General features: G+C 37.4%; 1 protein-coding gene across 2 annotated transcripts in view; it reads left to right on the plus strand.

The window, feature by feature from the left end:
- Window positions 1-2,168: 2,168 nt before the first annotated feature.
- The window catches only part of SAMD13 (sterile alpha motif domain containing 13), a 59,311-nt gene continuing 43,628 nt past the window's right edge, over window positions 2,169-17,851 (plus strand). The window contains exon 1 of one of the 2 annotated variants that reach the window (XM_072834263.1): window positions 2,169-2,383. Coding sequence is in view for 1 of the 2 variants with exons in the window: in XM_072834260.1 (XP_072690361.1) it covers window positions 2,226-2,232 (7 nt within the window). In the remaining variant the exon portion in view is untranslated. The remainder of the gene's footprint in view (window positions 2,384-17,851) is intronic. The other variant, XM_072834260.1, reaches the window with a different exon arrangement.

Genomic DNA, 17,851 nt, shown 5'->3' on the forward strand with positions numbered 1-17,851 from the left:
AACCTATCATAACCCTGTTTTTATTACCTTTATGGCATTTCAAGGTGAAAGACTATATTTAGCCTTGTCTTTTGCTTTCTCTGGGAAATTCCAGACAACTGCAGAGAGGCTGTGAAGTTTTTCTTGCCTGTCGGTGGGTCCCTGTGCTCTCACACTCTGATCTGCAGGAAGCCTGAGGTCCAGAGATCCATCTTCTCCAGGACATGAATTGTCTAGGATCCACTTACAAAGCAGAACATGACTGCCATTCCCTTTATCCCCTCTTAAATTCCATAGTATAACCTTACATATGTGAACCTTTTTTTTTTTTTAACCTGAGTTTTACATAAAGAAATGGCTGCTAGCTATTTTCAGACCAATTTATCTGCTGTTATGGGAACCCTCTCTAAGAAAAAGACATGATCTGTCTGACATCCTTCATCCACCCACACCACTTTCTCTTTTCTAATGAAAAACTGTGCTGTGGTAAAACTACTTTTGCATCAATCTTAAGCTTGAAAGGCCATCTAGCTAACACAGGACACTTATACTTTCCCATAACAAGAAGATAAGCAGTTGGGGTCTTTTTAAGCGAATGAAAACAATTCCACACATTTTTTTTCAGAAATAACACAAAACTGGAAGAGTCCCAGGGAAAAGCTAGTGAGCATTGCCAATATGCCAAAGTCTCTATATATTTAACAGGAAGAGGGCATTTGACCCTTTCTCCACACCACTGCATATGTGGATTCCTGATCTTGTTCCTGCTTTATTTGCAGTCTCTCACATGTCAGGTTATAAATCATCACTTCATCTCACCCCAACCCTGCTGGAAAATGTCTCTAGTTCTATTAAGCACACCATAGGTGGCTTTCCATTTAAGGGCACAGGGTCTGCAGTCTAAAGATCTGGATTTCAGGGGTACCTGGGTGGCTCAGTGGTTGAGCATCTGCCTTTGGGTCAGGTCGTGATCCTGGGGTTCTGAGATTGAGTCCTGCAGGGAGTCCGCAGGGAGCCTGCTTCTCCCTCTGCCTATGTCTCTGCCTCTCTCTCTTGTCTCTCATGAGTAAATAAATAAAATCTTAAAAAAAAAAAAAAGGTCTGGATCTGAGACCTGTGTCTATCATATACTTGCTATATAACTTGAACAATGTTGTTTACACTAAGCCTGTTTCCTCATCTGTAAAATAGGATACTGGTAATATCTACTTGTTTCCTCATCTATATCTCCCTGGGTTAGCATGAAGACAAAATAAATGAATGCAAGGTTCATAGCACAGAGTTTGGTACACAACAGGTGCTCAAAAAATGGTAGTTATAATGATGATGTTATGAAGATGGCATCTAGAAAGTGACTCTCATGTCAACCATGTCCATCCTTCTGGATTCATTGTTACCTATTCTTCCTACAAACCAGGACTCACTCTGAGGCCTCCCTTCCTCCCTCACTCTTTCCCTTCCTAACCATTCTACCTCCTGGAAATATCCATCATCCCTGGCACTTCTTGACCACCAATCCCTTCTATCATACCTTGTCCTCTCTCCTGCACTATTGCACCAGCCTCTTAGCTGCTGTTTCTCCCTAATCTCGTTGTCCTCTTATACCCTTCCACATACACAGTGATCATTCTAAAAAGAAGTTTGGTCATGTCACTTCTCTAACTAAGCCCCTACAAAGGCTCCCTATTAATAAAAGGATTATGTCCAAAGTCCTTGGCCAAACATACAGCCTTCCATGTTCTGGCTCTCCCTTCTCATGCCAACTTATTTTTTTTTAAATTTTTATTTATTTATTTATGATAGTCACAGAGAGAGAGAGAGGCAGAGACACAGGCAGAGGGAGAAGCAGGCTCCATGCACCAGGAGCCCGACGTGGGATTCGATCCCGGGTCTCCAGGACCGCGCCCCGGGCCAAAGGCAGGCGCCATACCGCTGCACCACCCAGGGATCCCTCATGCCAACTTAATTCATCCCAACCTCTCATGATTGCCCCATAGTCCAGCAATGGGAAACTCTTCTAATTCCAAGAATATTGTGGTAGTCACATTCCAAGATGGTCCCCAGTGATCTCCACTTCCTGGTATTCATGCCCTTATGAAGTCTTCTACTCTGTCCCACAGTTGCTCTGGGTGACCAACAGAATGGCAGAGCTGGTGGTGTGTCACTTGTGAGATGAGGTCATAAGTGACTGAGGTTCCTATCATGAACTCTGTCTCTCTTTCAGATTACTTGCCCTCCAGGAGACTATGTCGTGTAAGTAACCCTATAGAAAGGCCCATGTGGCGAGGAACCAAAACGTCCTGCTGACAGTCACATGAGTGAGCTTGGGTACTGCATCTTCAATCCCTTCAGATGACTGCGGCCCCAGCCAATGCCTGAGAACAACTTCATGAGAGACCATAAGGCAAGACCATCCAGTTAAGACTTGACCAGATTCATGACTCTCAGCAACTGTGTGAGATCTCAGATATTTATTGTTACAAACTGTTAAATCTGGGAGTAATTTGTTATGTAGCAACAGATAATTAATGCAAAAGTCATCTTCATTTATACCTCCTTTTCCCTTGCACATCCTTTCATACACAATACATACCATGTGTTCCATCATGTAAGCTTCGGTGCAAAAGTCACTTAATCCATAAAACTGTCCCACTCTTCCTCCACATCCTGTCTGGTCTATCATTTGTGCTTACATAGCATCTGGCATTTATGCCACATCTGTGGCACCTGTCACATTGTCCTGCATGGTAGACTGAATAATGGTCCCCTCAAGATGTCCATGTCCTAATCCCCAGAACCTATAAATTTTACCTTAAATAGCAACAGGGACTTTGCAAATGTGATTAAGTTAAGAAACTTAAGATAGGGAGATTATCCTGGATTATGTGAGTGGGTGGATAGCATCACAAAGATCCATGTAAGAGGGAACCAGGAGGAGTCAGGGTGAGAGAGACAGACAGGGATGGTAGAAGCAGAGACTGGAGTGATGTGCTCTGAAGAGGGAACAGGAAGTCATAAACCAGCAATATAGCAGCCACCAAAAGCCAAAAAAGGCAAGAAAATGAATCCTACTCCAGAGCTTCCAGAAGGGACACAGTTTCCTGGCACCTTGATTTTAGTCAAATAAGAAGCACTTTGGATTTCTGATCCCCAGAACCATAAGAGAACAAATGTGTAGTTTAAGCCACTAAATCTGTGATAATTTGTTATAGCAGCAATAGGAAACTCATACATCCTGTATGTGTTTGTTAACCACCCCCACCCCATACTAGGCTCTTAGCTCTCTGAAAATTGAGTTGTTTACAGAACCAAAAACAATGTGTGGCAAATATTAGTGCTCAATAAAATGTGCTGGTTAGTTAAATAAACTAGTTTTAGTTTAAACTCTTCAGGCTATAAATTAAGTAATCCATTGTATAATCAAATGTAATGGCTTCCTCCAAGAAATCTTCTTTCCTGGTCAAGTGTCATTTAGTTTCCATAGATCCAAGCAGATCTAGAATTCCTGTCTAGAAAAAAAAATCTCAAAGGCTTATCCTTGGAGCAAAAAGGAATGTCAGAGGTCACCTCCTACATATGATGACTAAGGTAAAATGTATTTCTGGAGTAGATCTTTCCTTTCCTTAAGTGTAAGACTTAGAAGAGACATGAAAATGTGGGCAGTCCAGTGAAGAAACACAAATATAAGTAAAGGGCCAAGATTCTAGGTGGTGGCACCTGCATTTCTGATTGATAGCATCAGATCTTACTGAGGGTACATACACTCTGCTCCTAAGTCACTGTGAAATCCTGAAAACTCCACTTATTCTCAGTTCTTTCACCTGTATAATTAAGTGATTGATTAAAATTCACTCAGTAGTTATTCAATAAATATTTATTGAGAATCTACTGTGTTCCAAGCATAGTTCCACAAGCTGGGAGCACTTTAAACAATATATCCTACCCTCAAAAAAGATTCTGGAGGGCAAATTAAATAATAAAAATAGATACAAAAATATATATATAACATGTTACATGATGGCAAATACTATGGAGAAAAAAAGTTAGGAAAGGAGATCAGTGAATATAGGAGTGGAGGTGGATGAAGAAAGAGAAAGCTTCATTGAAAAGGTGAAGTTTGAATAGAGTTCCAGAGGAGGTTAAAGAACAAATCATTCAGGTAATTACCTGAATGGAAAGGAAAGGAAAGAGTAGAAATAGCAAGTGCAAAGGCCCTGATGCAGGAGAATGCTTGATATGCTCCATGTTCAAAGACTAGCAAGGAGCCCAGTGTAGATATATTGGAGTAAGCAAGAATAGGAGTGAGCAAGAAACAAGATCAGGATAGGTTTTAGGGAAGGATCAGATACTGTAGACCAGTTCAGAACAACAGAAATGTCACCCACATATGTAATTTAAAATTTTCTATTAGCCAGTATAAAAAAGGAAAAAGAAACTGGTGAAATAATCTTAATAAATATTTTGTTATCCAATACATTCAAAATATTATAATTTCAATATATAATCAGTATAAATATTATTGAATATTTTACATTTTATTTTTAATTTTTCTGTTTTTATTGATATATTTGACATATATTGTATTAAAGATCTACAACATAATGATTTGAGGTATGTATACATTGCAAAATGATTAGCACAATAAGTTTAGTTAACTTCTATCACCTCATATAGTTACAATTTTTCTTATAATGAGAACTTCTAAGATCTACTCTCTTAGCAACTTTCAAATATACAGTACAGTATTGTTTTGTTTTAATATTTTAATTTATCCATTCATGAGGGACACACACGAGGGAGAGACACAGGCAGAGGGAGAAGTAGACTCCCCATAGGGAGCCTGATGTGGGACTCAATCTGGTGACGTTGGGATCACACCCGGAGCCAAAGGCAGACACTCAACCACTGAGCCACCCAGGCATCCCCAGTACAGTATTGTTAACTATAATTACTGCTCTGTACATTACATCCCCGTGACTTACTTATCATATAACTACAAGTTTATACTTTTTGACCTGCTCACCTATCCCCCCAATACCCTACCCACCAGCCACACCAGCCCCTGCCTTGGCAACCACTAATCTTCACATTCTTTTTTTTTTTTTTTCCTCAAAATCTACTGCGTGTTTTGTACCTCAATTCAGACTGATCGCATCTCAAGTGATCGATAGCCACATGCCATCAGTGGTCACCTCTTTGGACAGCATAGCTATAGAGCTTTGCAGACCTTTATAAGGGCATTGGCTTTTACTCCATAGGAAACAGGGAGCCATGATAGGGTTTTGAGCTGAGATGTGAGGTGATCTAACTTCTATTTTAAAGGATCACTTTGGTAGCTGTGTTGAGATAGCCTATAAAGAGTGAGGGGAGAAGCAGGGAGACTAGATGTGAGGCTGTGGTAGTAAAGCAGACAAGAGCTGGCAGTGGTCACACTCAAGGGATAACGGTAGAGATGGAACGAATGGTTGAACTCAGAACATATTTTGCAGATAGAGCCAACAGGGTTTCTTGACTGACTGAAGTATGAGCTAAAAAGGGGAGTCAAGAATGAGACCAGCAGAAAAACATAAATGTTTTCATGGGTTTTAATCCCTTGGTCAAAGCACTTAACTCTTCTGAGCCCACACATCTTTCTCTGTAAAAATGTGACAGCACCACTCTAGGAAGAAGACCCCCAAGATCAGCAGCTGTGGGGCAAAAGTGTACCAGGTGTGCTCAGGGAAGACCAGTGTGGCTTAAGAGGAGCAAACAAGGAGGAAAGTAGCAGGGATGTGGTCAGAAAAGTAATGGGATGTGGGCTATAAAGGAACCTCGCTCTCTCTTCAATTTCAGGGAATACAGAGTATAACAAGTAAACTCACCAAAAAACAAAACTTATGCCACCACATTATGGTTAAAAACTCAGCTTCAGACTTATCTAAGCCAAAATGATCTATTTTTATGGTCTTTTTTCTTTGCTTTTCCACAAATTCAGTTCATCTAATATATATAGAAGTATAGACAATATGAACAACAAAGTTCTTTGATATGCTCCAGAATGAGAAGGCTGTTCAGAAGCAGAATTCCCATAAAGGTGATGAAGCTTAATTATGAAGCTTCTTCTAGTGCTCTAGACTTGGTTTTGTATTCATACTTTTTTTCCTTAAAGAAAAAAAAATTGGATACACTTTAGGATCAACAAAACCTAGATCTTTCCTACTTAGGAAAAACATTCTGTCTTAGATGTCTCTTGGGAGTAAAAATAACTGACTTGGGTAAAAGCAGAGAGGACCTGCACACACCTGTCTTAATAACACACCCAGCCAGGACAAGTCATTATGCCACAGGAAAGGAGTCAACACCTAATCAGCTTCTGCCCTTTGGAAAGGCAGTTAAACAAGAGAATTACATAGGAGGATTTATGTTTGTCCTTCCCAAGTCTATTTGACCATAAAATCAGGTGTGTTGCTTTTAAAAAGTATAGATTCCTGGACCTTACCCCAGATCCATTGATTCAATTTCAGGGGGCAGAGCCCATGAACATTTATTTTAAGAAAGTTCCATCCATGGGCACCAGTGTGTTAGGGCTTCTGCAAATAATTTTGAAATAATATATAAGAGGTGACTCTGAGAATTTCTGGGAGGAAGAGATGTCTCGGTCCCAAAAACTGGTCAGGAGAGTTCCTGAGCTCTTCGTTACTTAGAGAGACACTCAAATCACAGATTTATAGTTTCGGCAGCTCTTCCTCTACCTTCAAAGGTGCGCCCAATAATGTGAAGGACCAACATCAGCTATCTGAGAACAGACACAGGTAAGAAGGGATGAGCTCTAAGATGTTGCCGCAGGCGGCCTACAAGGATGTGGTCGTGTTTCCCTCCCAGGAGGGCCTTTTGCACCTCCAGGGACCTGCATGGGGGCAGTAGGAAGTCTGCTTCCTGGACTTCCAGTTTCCACACCTGGCCTGAGACTGGCTGGGCCACAAGGAGAGGCTCAGGAGAGGGAGTGCGGGACATTTGCTTACACACCAGAGCTGAATTAGGAAAGATGAAATTCGAAATTCAGAGCTCAGAGTTACCCACCCAGTAGGCAGGCAGATCTGGGATGGCATAAGCCTGAAGGTGTGTCAACAGGGGCAACTCTCCCTGTCCCTATTGCATGGAATAAAAAGTTTGTTTTGCTTTAGGAAGGAATGAGGCCAAAACAGAGCATCAGTGCTGAAAAATGGAAAGAGAAGGAATCCTGACAACACTGTTGGGTCTCTGGACACACCCCTTTCTGAGGCCAGCCCTGCCTTTCTTCCCCTCGCTCTTGTGTACCAGCAAATTCCCTTCTTTGCTTGAGTCAGTTTGAGTTGGGTTTCTGTAATTTGTAGCCAGCGCGTTCTAACTCATAGAAGTATTCTATAAACATTAAAAGAATAATAGACAAATGTAAAAGATGATCACAGTGATTATTAAAATGAAAAAAGTTAATTTACAGAATCATATCTTTGGTAGCATTCTATTTGTGTATGTAAAGTGTGTTTTGCATGTGAATTTCTTTTTTTTTTTTTTGCATGTGAATTTCATTTTATTTTATCTTATTTCATTTTTTTAAATGCCTAGGAATAACAGGAAGAATATTTACCAAACTGTTAACAGGAGATAAGATTGGGGAATCCTTACAGTTCTAGGCTGGTTACTGATAATGGGCATGTATTATCTTCATAATAAAAATAGTAAATGTAAAAAGAAAAGGGAAGAAAGTTAGTCACTGAATGACCAGATACTTGCCTGCGCCCACATCCTTGATTTTCTTGGTGAAGAGAAAAGAGAATTAGAGGCAGAAAATAGAATAGATTCTGCTGTTACCCAATCAATACCATATTGATTGAGATAGTAAATCAGGGAAAAATAGACAGACTTAGTTACACACAACTAAGAGAGTTTGCGTCATAGGAAATTAAATGCTCGGAGCCTAACCAGTCAATGAAAATACAAAAAGAGCTGAAAAGTGACCATTACTATTTAAGTCTTACAGTTTGGGGGTGGGGAAGGTGGGTGTGGAAGGGGGAAGTGGTATCCTCCTTGGGGCTTCTCTGTAGAGGTGCCAATTGGAGATTGGAGCCCACTGACTAGAACACAGAGGGAGCTTCTGCAGGTGCTCAGAATTTGCAGCATTACCACTTCCGGTTACATGGGCTGCCGAGAAGCCCCCGTTGAACAGTCACTTTAAAGAGAAGCCATTAGAAGAGGGGGTGGAGAGAGCTCTTGCTGAAGGATTAAGAGGAGTCAGCAAGTCACAGGGAATTAAAGAAATTAATCCAGAAGCAGAAACTCTCCCTGCCAACAGAGGTGGGATGGACCCCAAGGGAGTGGCGTTAATGAATTGTTACCTCATTCAAGAGACTCAGAGTAAAGGAGACCCAATGACCTTTGTATGTCATTAAGGAAGCAACATAAAAAAAAAAAAAATCTATATATATTTCTTCTGATTCACAGGACATCAATTTCTAGGGATTAATATAAGAAAGTTTAAATCTCTTGGTAATTACTCACAAATTTCACAGATTTTGCAAATCTGGCATGCAGCAAGGAATCTGTGATGAGTTGATACTTAAGGACAAATGTACCAGAAAGAACATGAGGTGAAAGGGATTGAGTCAGAGTCAGTATCAGCTTCTATTTTCAGAAAACAGCCAGCTTGGACACAAACCGAAAAAGTGGGCGGTGTGTATGCACTGAAACCAAGCCCACATCAATCTCTGGTCACAGCTGCACACAGAGATAGCAAAGTGCTATCTCCCTATCTGGGGAGCTAAGATAAAGATTGCATGACAACATAGTTCTTCAGCAAAGAAAATCTGCACCAGTGGTCACCCCACCTCTGAGTTAAGACTCTTTCTGGCCTCCCCGCTGATTGGCGGCCTACAGTTCCAAGTTCTTCCTCCACCCAAAAGCCCAGTTGCCAGACTAATCACCTCTGGACACACTTGTTGTTCGAGAGCTCTCCTGTTCTAGCAGCCAGAGAGAGGCAAATGCAAAACCCAAGCATGAGTGTTCTCAGCCTGATTTCAAGTTGGGCTTTGTTTTTCTTTTTTCCTATCAACTGATTAGCAATCTTAATTCCATCTGCAAGCTTCATAGCCCTTTGCCACGTAACCCATCACATCCACAGGTTCTGGAGGGTAGGATGTGGGCATGGGAGGGCATGAATTATTCTGTATGTCATAGGTATAAACCTAGGTGTAGAGCTGCTGAATAATAGGGTAGATGGATTTCAATTTTACTTCATAATGCCAAATTATTTCCAAATTAATCATGTCAATTTACACTCAGCCTAGTAAAGTAAGAGCTCTGATTGCTCCACACTTCATCAACACAGCCTGCTCAGACTTCTAAAATTTTGCCAGTCTGGTGGGTGTAAAACCATATCTCAGAGTTTGGATTTCTCTTTTGCTAATATTGAGATTGAATATTTTAATATGTTGATTGGTCACATGGGTTTCCTCTTCTGTGAAATGCCTGCTTTTCCATTTGGTTGCTAGGGTTTTTTTCTTAAAATTTATAGGGATTCTTTCTTCATCTGGATATGAGTATTTTGTCAATTAAATGTACTACAAGTATTTTCTCCCCATTTACGCTCTGTTCTGATGAACCAAAGTTTCTACTCTGTGCTTGAATTCCTTCAATATTTTTCTTCACAAATCATATATTTGGTGCTTAGAAAATTCTTTCTGATCCTATGGGCATAAGGAAGGTCTCCTATATTTTCTTCCAAAATTTTTTAAATTTTTCCTTTCATATTTATGTTTTCAATCCACCTGGAATTGATGGTTTGGGTATGATGCTGGGTAAAGATCCGACAGTATTTTATTTTCTGTCACCTAGATAACCAGTTGTTCCAAGGCCAGTTATAGTTGTGTGCCATTTACATCATATAGCAAATTCCTCATATACCACATCTGTTTTGGGGCTTTCTCTTATATTCTAATTAGTCAATTTATTTCTTCTTCTGCCAATACCAGCTTCTTCATGCATTATGTTTGGAATATATCTTAACATTTGATAAGACAAATCTCTACTACCCTTGTTCTTCTTTGAGACTATCTTAGATATTCTTTACCCTTTGTGTTCCCATATATTTTAGACTCAGCTCAATTTCTTCAAAACATCCTGTTGAGATTATTATAACTTCACTCTGATTATAATTATTTGTGGTAGAGTTGAAATCTTTAAAATAATGAATATCCCCATTCATGAACACGATATATCTTTATTTAAACATTTGATTATTCCCAGGTATACTGTATTTTTGTTGTACTTGTAAATGATATATTCTTCAAAGTACATTTTCCTTACTCTTTTTGATGGTAATTGATAATCTCATCTCTATCAAATTGTATAATTAATTTTAATAATTTTCCGTGTTTTATTTTTTTTAAGATTTTATTTATTTTTTCATGAGAGACACAGAAAGAGGCAGAGACACAGGCAGAGGGAGAAGCAGGCTCCATGCAGGGAGCCCGATGTGAGACTTGATCCCGAGACTCCAGGATCACACTTTGGGCTGAAGGCAGGCGCTAAACCACTGAGCCACCCAGGCATCCCAGTGTTTTATTTTTCTATGTGGCAAATCACATCATCTATTAAGTAATGGCAATTAAAGAAAGAAATTTGTTATTCCTTTTCTTTTCTAACTGTGTGGCTAGGACTTCCAGTATATGTTGGCAAGACATGCATTAGCAGGCATTCTTGCCCTCTTACGGATTTCTAAGGGAATGCTTCTAACCTTTCACCAGTGAATAAAATTGTTGTGAGTCTTTGGCAAATATTTTTTTTATCAACTCAAGGAATATAATTACTGTTCTTAGTTGGCTAACAGTTTTTGTTTATTTGCTTGTCTTAACATGAATAAATACTAAATTTTATATAATGATTTGCCTGCAACTATTCAGATGAGCATGTGCTTATTCTTTATTAACCCATAATTTGGTGAATTTCATTAATTGATTTTCTGAAGTTAAACTATTCTGTGTTCTAAGGATAAACTCAATTTCTGTATTGTCTAATCATATCTTTAACACTTTTTGGAATATTTTATCTATCAATTACTGAGAGAAATACATTTAAATGATTCCCTATAGTGGAGAATTTGACAATTTCTCTTTGTAATTGTGTCACATTTTCTTTTATGACATTGAAGCTATGTTATCAGATACATAAAAATTGAGTCATTTTATCCTCCTGGTGAACTAAGTTTATCATTACTGAAGGATCTCCTTTGTCTATTTTTTGCCCTAAAATCTATTTTATACGATATATATACTCCAACTCTTTTTTTAAAATATTTGCCTAAAAATATCTTTTTATATCCTTTTATTTTCAATTATTCTTTACTTATATTTTAGGAATGTCTCTTATAACCAGCACACATATAGATTTTGATTTTTTTAATCCAATCTCACAATCCCACTTTCAGCTGGAAGTTTAGTCCACTTACTTTCATTGATATATTTTATCTCTCCCATCAATTTTTAAACTATTTGTTCTGACTTTCCTATTGTTTTTGTTTCCTGCTTGCCTTGTTTTAATTGATTCAATTTCTTAATTCCAAAATTTTCCCTCTCTAGTTTTGGAATTTTAAGTTTTATTTTTATTTGTTAACAGGTTCCTTTGAAATCAAAATATGCATACTTAACACAGTCTGTACTTATTATCCTTATAGCCTTTCCAAATACGTAAGGATCTGAGAATGTTTTAACTCCTATCATCAATCTACCTTAAAAGCTATTATTTTTTAATTCTACGAGTTGTACTTTATTATTTATTATTTGTATTTTTTGTCTTTTGTATCATTTGTATTTTTGTATTTGCTTTTTCCATTACTCAACATGTCTGTCATTCAAACTTTCCTTCTAGATAATTTTCCTTCTTCTTTTTTAAAAAATTTTTTTTAAGTTTTTTTTTTTTTTTTTTTAAGTAATCTCTACACCCAATGTGGAGCTCAAACTTACAACCCCAAGATCAGGAGTCACATGCTCCACTGACTGAGCCAGCCAGGCACTCCTCATTTTCCTTCTTCTTGAAGATATCTTTAGAAGTTCTTTTATTAAGAGCTTATTGTTGTTAAATTTTCTCAGTGTTTATCTCAACCACCTCTATTTTATCCCCATTTTGAAAAACAGCTGTGGTAGAGAAAGTTCATATTTACTAAACATCCATGTGATTCTCTTCATTTCTCACTCTCTCTTGCAATTGGTGTGGGACTTTGTGACTTGTTCTGGTCAAAGGATTGTGACTAGAAGTAACATGTTTCTCTTCCAGAAAAAGGTATTTGGAATCTGTGTTTCTCTGTGTCCCTCTTTCCCTTCTGAAATGACTTCATAACTCTTGTAACTCTGAGTGATGCAGCTAGAAAGTGCATAGCTTCCGTCAGCCTGGGTCCCTGAGCGACTATGTGGAGCAGGGTACACTGCAACCTATCCTTAAGGCATAACACAAGAGATAAACTTTTGTTATGTTAAGCCACAGAGGTTTCAGAGTTAATTTGTTACCCCAGCAGAATCTAACTATTCTAATGATCAGTTTTAGTGGGTAAATAATTATTTCAGTTACTATCCCTCAGCACATTTAAAATATTTTCCCACAATCTTTTGTCTTCCATTTTTGTTGTTCAGAATTCACTTGTCTCATTGTCATTACTTTGTTAGTAAATTGTATTTTCAGTTTTCGGATAATTTTAGTATCTTCTCTTTGTCTTTGGCTTTCTGAAGTTTTACAACAATGTGTTTAGGTGAGTATATGTCTGTGTCTGTTTAAATTTATCTCACTGAGGGTATTTGGGGTTTTAGAATCTAAGGTTACTATCTTTCATCAGTTCTAAAAATGCCTCATTCATTGGGTCCTCAAATGTTGCTTTGTCCTCTCCTATATTATCTCCTCTTGAAATTCTGATTAGAGGCATACTGAGCCTTCTCATTCTATCCTCCATTATTCAACCTGTCATATTTTCCAGCAATTGTCTCTCTGTGCTGCATTCTGTGTAAGGTTTTCCAATTTATGCTTCCCACTCCTAATTCTCTGTCAGCTATGGTTTCCTTGACTCTTAATTCTTCCACTGGGTTATTAATTTCAACGTTTTCATCTTTTTTTTCTAGAAGTTCTATTTTGCTCTTTTTCAAATGTTGGATCTTCTTACAGTCTCTCCTTCCTCACCTTTTTATTGCCTTTATAATTTATTTTACCATATTAAATACTCGTTTTACTTTTAAATTTATCCATGCATTTAACAAATGATTTATGTATTTTATCACTTATGTTAAGTGCTTCAGAGTAAGAAAAGTGCTCCATATATTTTTACTTAACATTTTTATTACTTCAAATTCTTATACCTTAGGACATAAGAAATTTAATATTCAATCCTTCTTGTTCCTAGATATCTAATTCTATGTCCAGCTATCACTATTAGCACAAATCTCACAATATAACATCCATTCTGGTAGGTAAACCAATCACTCTACATCTGCTTTTCAGTGTATCTTTCTCTTGTCACGGAGTCTGCCTCCAATTGGCCATATCTCTACTGCAAACTTCATGATTTTATTTCAGGAGTTTATGATTATTTCTAACTCTCAAGATCTACCCCTTCCTTTCCATATCTTTAGACTGCTGCTGTGTTTTGGAGACTGTCCAAAAGTTTGACCTTTGGTAAGGGGATGAGACTGCACAAACTTTTGCTTCTTAGTACCATCTGCCTGGGAATTAAAATCTCTGGGCAGAAACAAATAAGAAAGGAAGGAAGACAATTTTGGGAAGTCTATATATACATCCTTCCCACTTAGGAGAACGTGAGGGCAAGTATCCTGTATTCCAATGATGAGTTTTCAATAATTATGGGTAGTTTCAACAACAATTTGTCTACTATCTATTTATTGTTGTAAATCCTGGCTTATCAATTATACTATAATTACCTTATATTTTCTAACTGATCTATGGCCTGTAATCATGTGTCGGTCCAATTCTTGCAGTAAGGCACAGGTATTACGTATTTTGTAAACTTTCTAAACTAAATCATCTCAGTAATGTTTTATCTATTTCATGTGATAAAACAGATCCCACATTGTTAAAAAAAAAAATACAAAAAAAAAAAAAACCCTGTATTTGTTTTCAGGTGTATACATGTAGGTGTGATTACCAGCATTCCAGGTGTGAATTTTAAGTATAACAATGTTCACAAGGAATGTTTATCTTACAAGTATTCACAGGTTTTTCATTTAAAGCATATGGGTCCATCTTCAATATAAGCACATAAAACCTCCTTTAGTCTGTTAACAAACTTTCTACTGTCCAAATGTCAATATCCATTATCAAAGTGACCAATACTGAATGTTGGTTGGGAGAGTTAATGTTTATAAAACACTGTTGAATGAAATGCTGCCTGTCTGTATTAATGTCCTAAGACTGCTATAATGAAGTACCACAAATTGGATGCCTTAAAACAACAGAAATGTATGCTCTTATAGTCTGGAAGCCAGAGTCTGAATTAAGGTTTTGGTAGAACCAACCTCCCTCTGACACATCTAGGGAGGGGTCCTTCCTTGCCTCCTCTAGCTTCTTGCAGCCCCAGGTGTTCCTCATCTTGAGGCAGCATAACTCCAATCTTTCTCTTCATCTTCCCTGTGACTCTATCTTCATGTAGCACCTTCCTCTGTGTCTCACTTCTTACAAGAATACCTCCTACTCTACTACGACCCAACTAATTACATCTGCTTTGACTCTATTTCCAAATAAGGTTACATTCTAAGGTACTGGGGATTAGGACTTCGACATACCTTTTTGGAGGACACATTTCAACCCAGTAACACTATTTATTCCTCCAAAGAGAAGATATTATCCTCCAAATGGGCTTGCATCCCACTATCTTTGAACCACAGGAATTTGCCTTCTCTGGACTATGTTTAGACGCCAGGTTTCCACCTTTCATTAAACAACGATATAAGAAATAGCTTAATGAATGACACTATTGTATTTACTACTCAAATTTATTAAGATCCCTGCCCCCTTTGATTTTTTCCCAGAACCAAACATTACGAAAATTTTCCCCCTGAATAACCCAGAGGTTTTCATTTAGAATCAATGAAAACCATATATCTAATTATGTGTTTTTCTTGTTTTTTTTTTTTTTTTTTTAATTATGTGCTTTTTCTTGCTTTGGTTGCCTGGAAGCTTAAAAATTCAGCCATAAGTTAATTTTAACAACTTTGTAGGATGCTGCAGCTATATATCTTCATTTTTTTTTCTCCTCTGGTATTATTTTATTTTCATTTGGATGTTGAGTAGTTTTTAAAATTGCTTCTTATATTATGAGTCAGTTGAATACTTTGTTTAAAAATAAACGGGGGGGGGGGGGAACCCAAAGAAATAAGCAAATCTCTCTCTTTCCCTCCATCACCCCTCCCCCACTTTCTTTCTCCCTGTCTCTCTTCATTCACAGCAGATTTTCCTCCTGTCCCAGCTCATCCATCACTGAATGACTGACCAAAGACTATGAGCTATCAACACTCAGTACTCTGGTTTACATTTTAGATTGATGATTCAAACAGTAGGCAGGTAAAAATGGTCAGGAGGCAAGATGCTAACTTTATTCCTGAACAAATCAATGGATATCACTGACTTCCTTCAGAAATTAAAAAAAAAAAAAAAAAAAAAGTTTGAGAAAAATAGCATGGGACCCAAACAACAATAAAAATAAAAGAAATCTGGAAAAGCAGAGGAAATAAGCAGAAAAATTAAATCCCTGAAAATCACACTAAGAGCATCAAGGAGTAGAATTTAAACTGAAGAAAACTGGACATAGAGGGCAAGCTATTGAAAAAAAAATCACATAGAATTTAGTGGAAAATGACACAAAATGAAAGTGACGAGGGGGAAGATGAATGAAGCAGAAAACAACAATAGAGAAGTGACATGAATGACTGCTATCTTTGAAGATGTGAATGAATAAATGGAACGAAAAAATTTACATAATAGAAGAATTTTTTGAAATAAAGCAGATATTAAAATTACATTTTGAAAGGGCTCACCACATTCCAAGAAAATTTAATAAAAGCTTTTTTCTAGAACTTAAAGGACTTAAAAAAAAAAAAAACTATGGTCACTTAGGCACAAGGAAAAATGTCATCCTCAAAAATGAAGAAATCAGACAATATTAGATCCTACAAGAAAATGGAACAGTGGTTAATGAATAATAAAGGAGAAAACATTTTCTATGCCTGGTCTAATCTTTAATATGTAATGATCAGAAAAAGAAATTCTCAAATACATTAGAACTCAAGAAACATAACATTTATCAACTTCTGAAAAATCTGTCAGAAAAAAAATCAAGACAATAGATGAGTAACAATAATGAATTCACGAATGAGAAAGTCATGAGGTAGGAAAGGTTTGGTGATGAGCTTTAACTCTGAACACAAAGTTATCTTTAACTAGGATCTATGTCATAAAGTAAAATATAATTGTTAAAATGCTTAAAAGAAAATTACACAATATAAGGAATAGTATTTTGATGATAATAGGAACAAGAATCATATTTGCTCTCTAAACTAACAGAAAAGAGGGGAGAGGAGAAGAAAATATTCTAAGTAGATTAATTTCATCATCTTTCATCATCATTTCATTTCTTAGGTAAATTGAAAAATACAAATGTAAACATATTACTTAATACACTTTACAACTTCCAAATTGCTTGCATGTGGGAGGTGGCCTTGTCAAGTGGCTCCTGATGAGCCCCAGCTCCTGGTATCATGCCATTATGAGTAGGCTACACATAATGACTTGTCTCTAACAAAGAGAATGTGGCAAAGTGATGGGATTTCACTTCTGAAGTTGACTATGATTTCTGTCTTGCTTATACTCTTTCTCTGCCTCTTCTCTCATGCTTGCTTTGATTAAGCCAGCTGCCATGTTGTGAGCTACCCCATGGAGAGGCACATGTGACAGGAAACTGAGGCTCTCTAGGGCCCCTGAGGAACTGAACTCTGTCAACAACTAGAACCTTCAGCTGAGAATGGTGCCCTGTGAAAACTGAACAATGAAAACCCTGAAGCAGAGGACTCAGCTGAGGCATGCCAGGATTCCTGACCGACAGAAAGTACAAAGTACATGTGTCTGCTGTTTTAAGCTGCTAGGGTTGGTGGTAGTTTGTTACACAGCAAAAGATAACTCATACATAGGGAAAATAAAAATACAAACACAACAGAACAAAACAAAGAAAACAGATCATAAAGCAAAAAGAGAAAACAAACAATAAGCATTCAAAATGTGAACAAATAAAACAGGTAAGGTTAAATATATCTAAAATAATTTCAAGTAAGATAGAATAAACTATTTTTTAAAAATTATTAAATGAAACAAAGAGACACTTTATAATGGCAAAAGATACACAACTCACAATGAAGTTATTATTGCTAGTATGAATCTTCATATATCAAATAATGCAGCATTAAAACATGTAAAGGAAAACTTCAAGAAATAAAAAAATGAATAAATGTTAGGAGACTTCTCCCAGTCTCCTTCCCATAAGGCTCCAAACATCCCCTAATCTGTCTCTATCTTCCAGCCTACCCCAACCCCTGAAGCTCTTTCACTGAGCCCTTTGGAATTTGTGATTTCCTTTCCCACATCAGTTTTTGTTGCTACCACACTGATTCAAGCCACTATTATTTCTTACCTTGGTTACTGCAAGAGCTCCTCACCTATTCAGATACCACCATTGCTCTCGATGATCTCTTCTAGATAAAGCAGCCAGAATAATCCTTCAAAAATATGCCTGACCACAACACTCTTCATTTCCATATGAAACTCTCTGGCAGTCGCCCATTTCATTCAGCATATAAGCCAAAGTTCCTACAAC

This window comes from Canis lupus, chromosome 8 (genome assembly GCF_048164855.1).
Source record: "Canis lupus baileyi chromosome 8, mCanLup2.hap1, whole genome shotgun sequence".
Classification (NCBI taxonomy): Eukaryota; Metazoa; Chordata; class Mammalia; order Carnivora; family Canidae; genus Canis; species Canis lupus.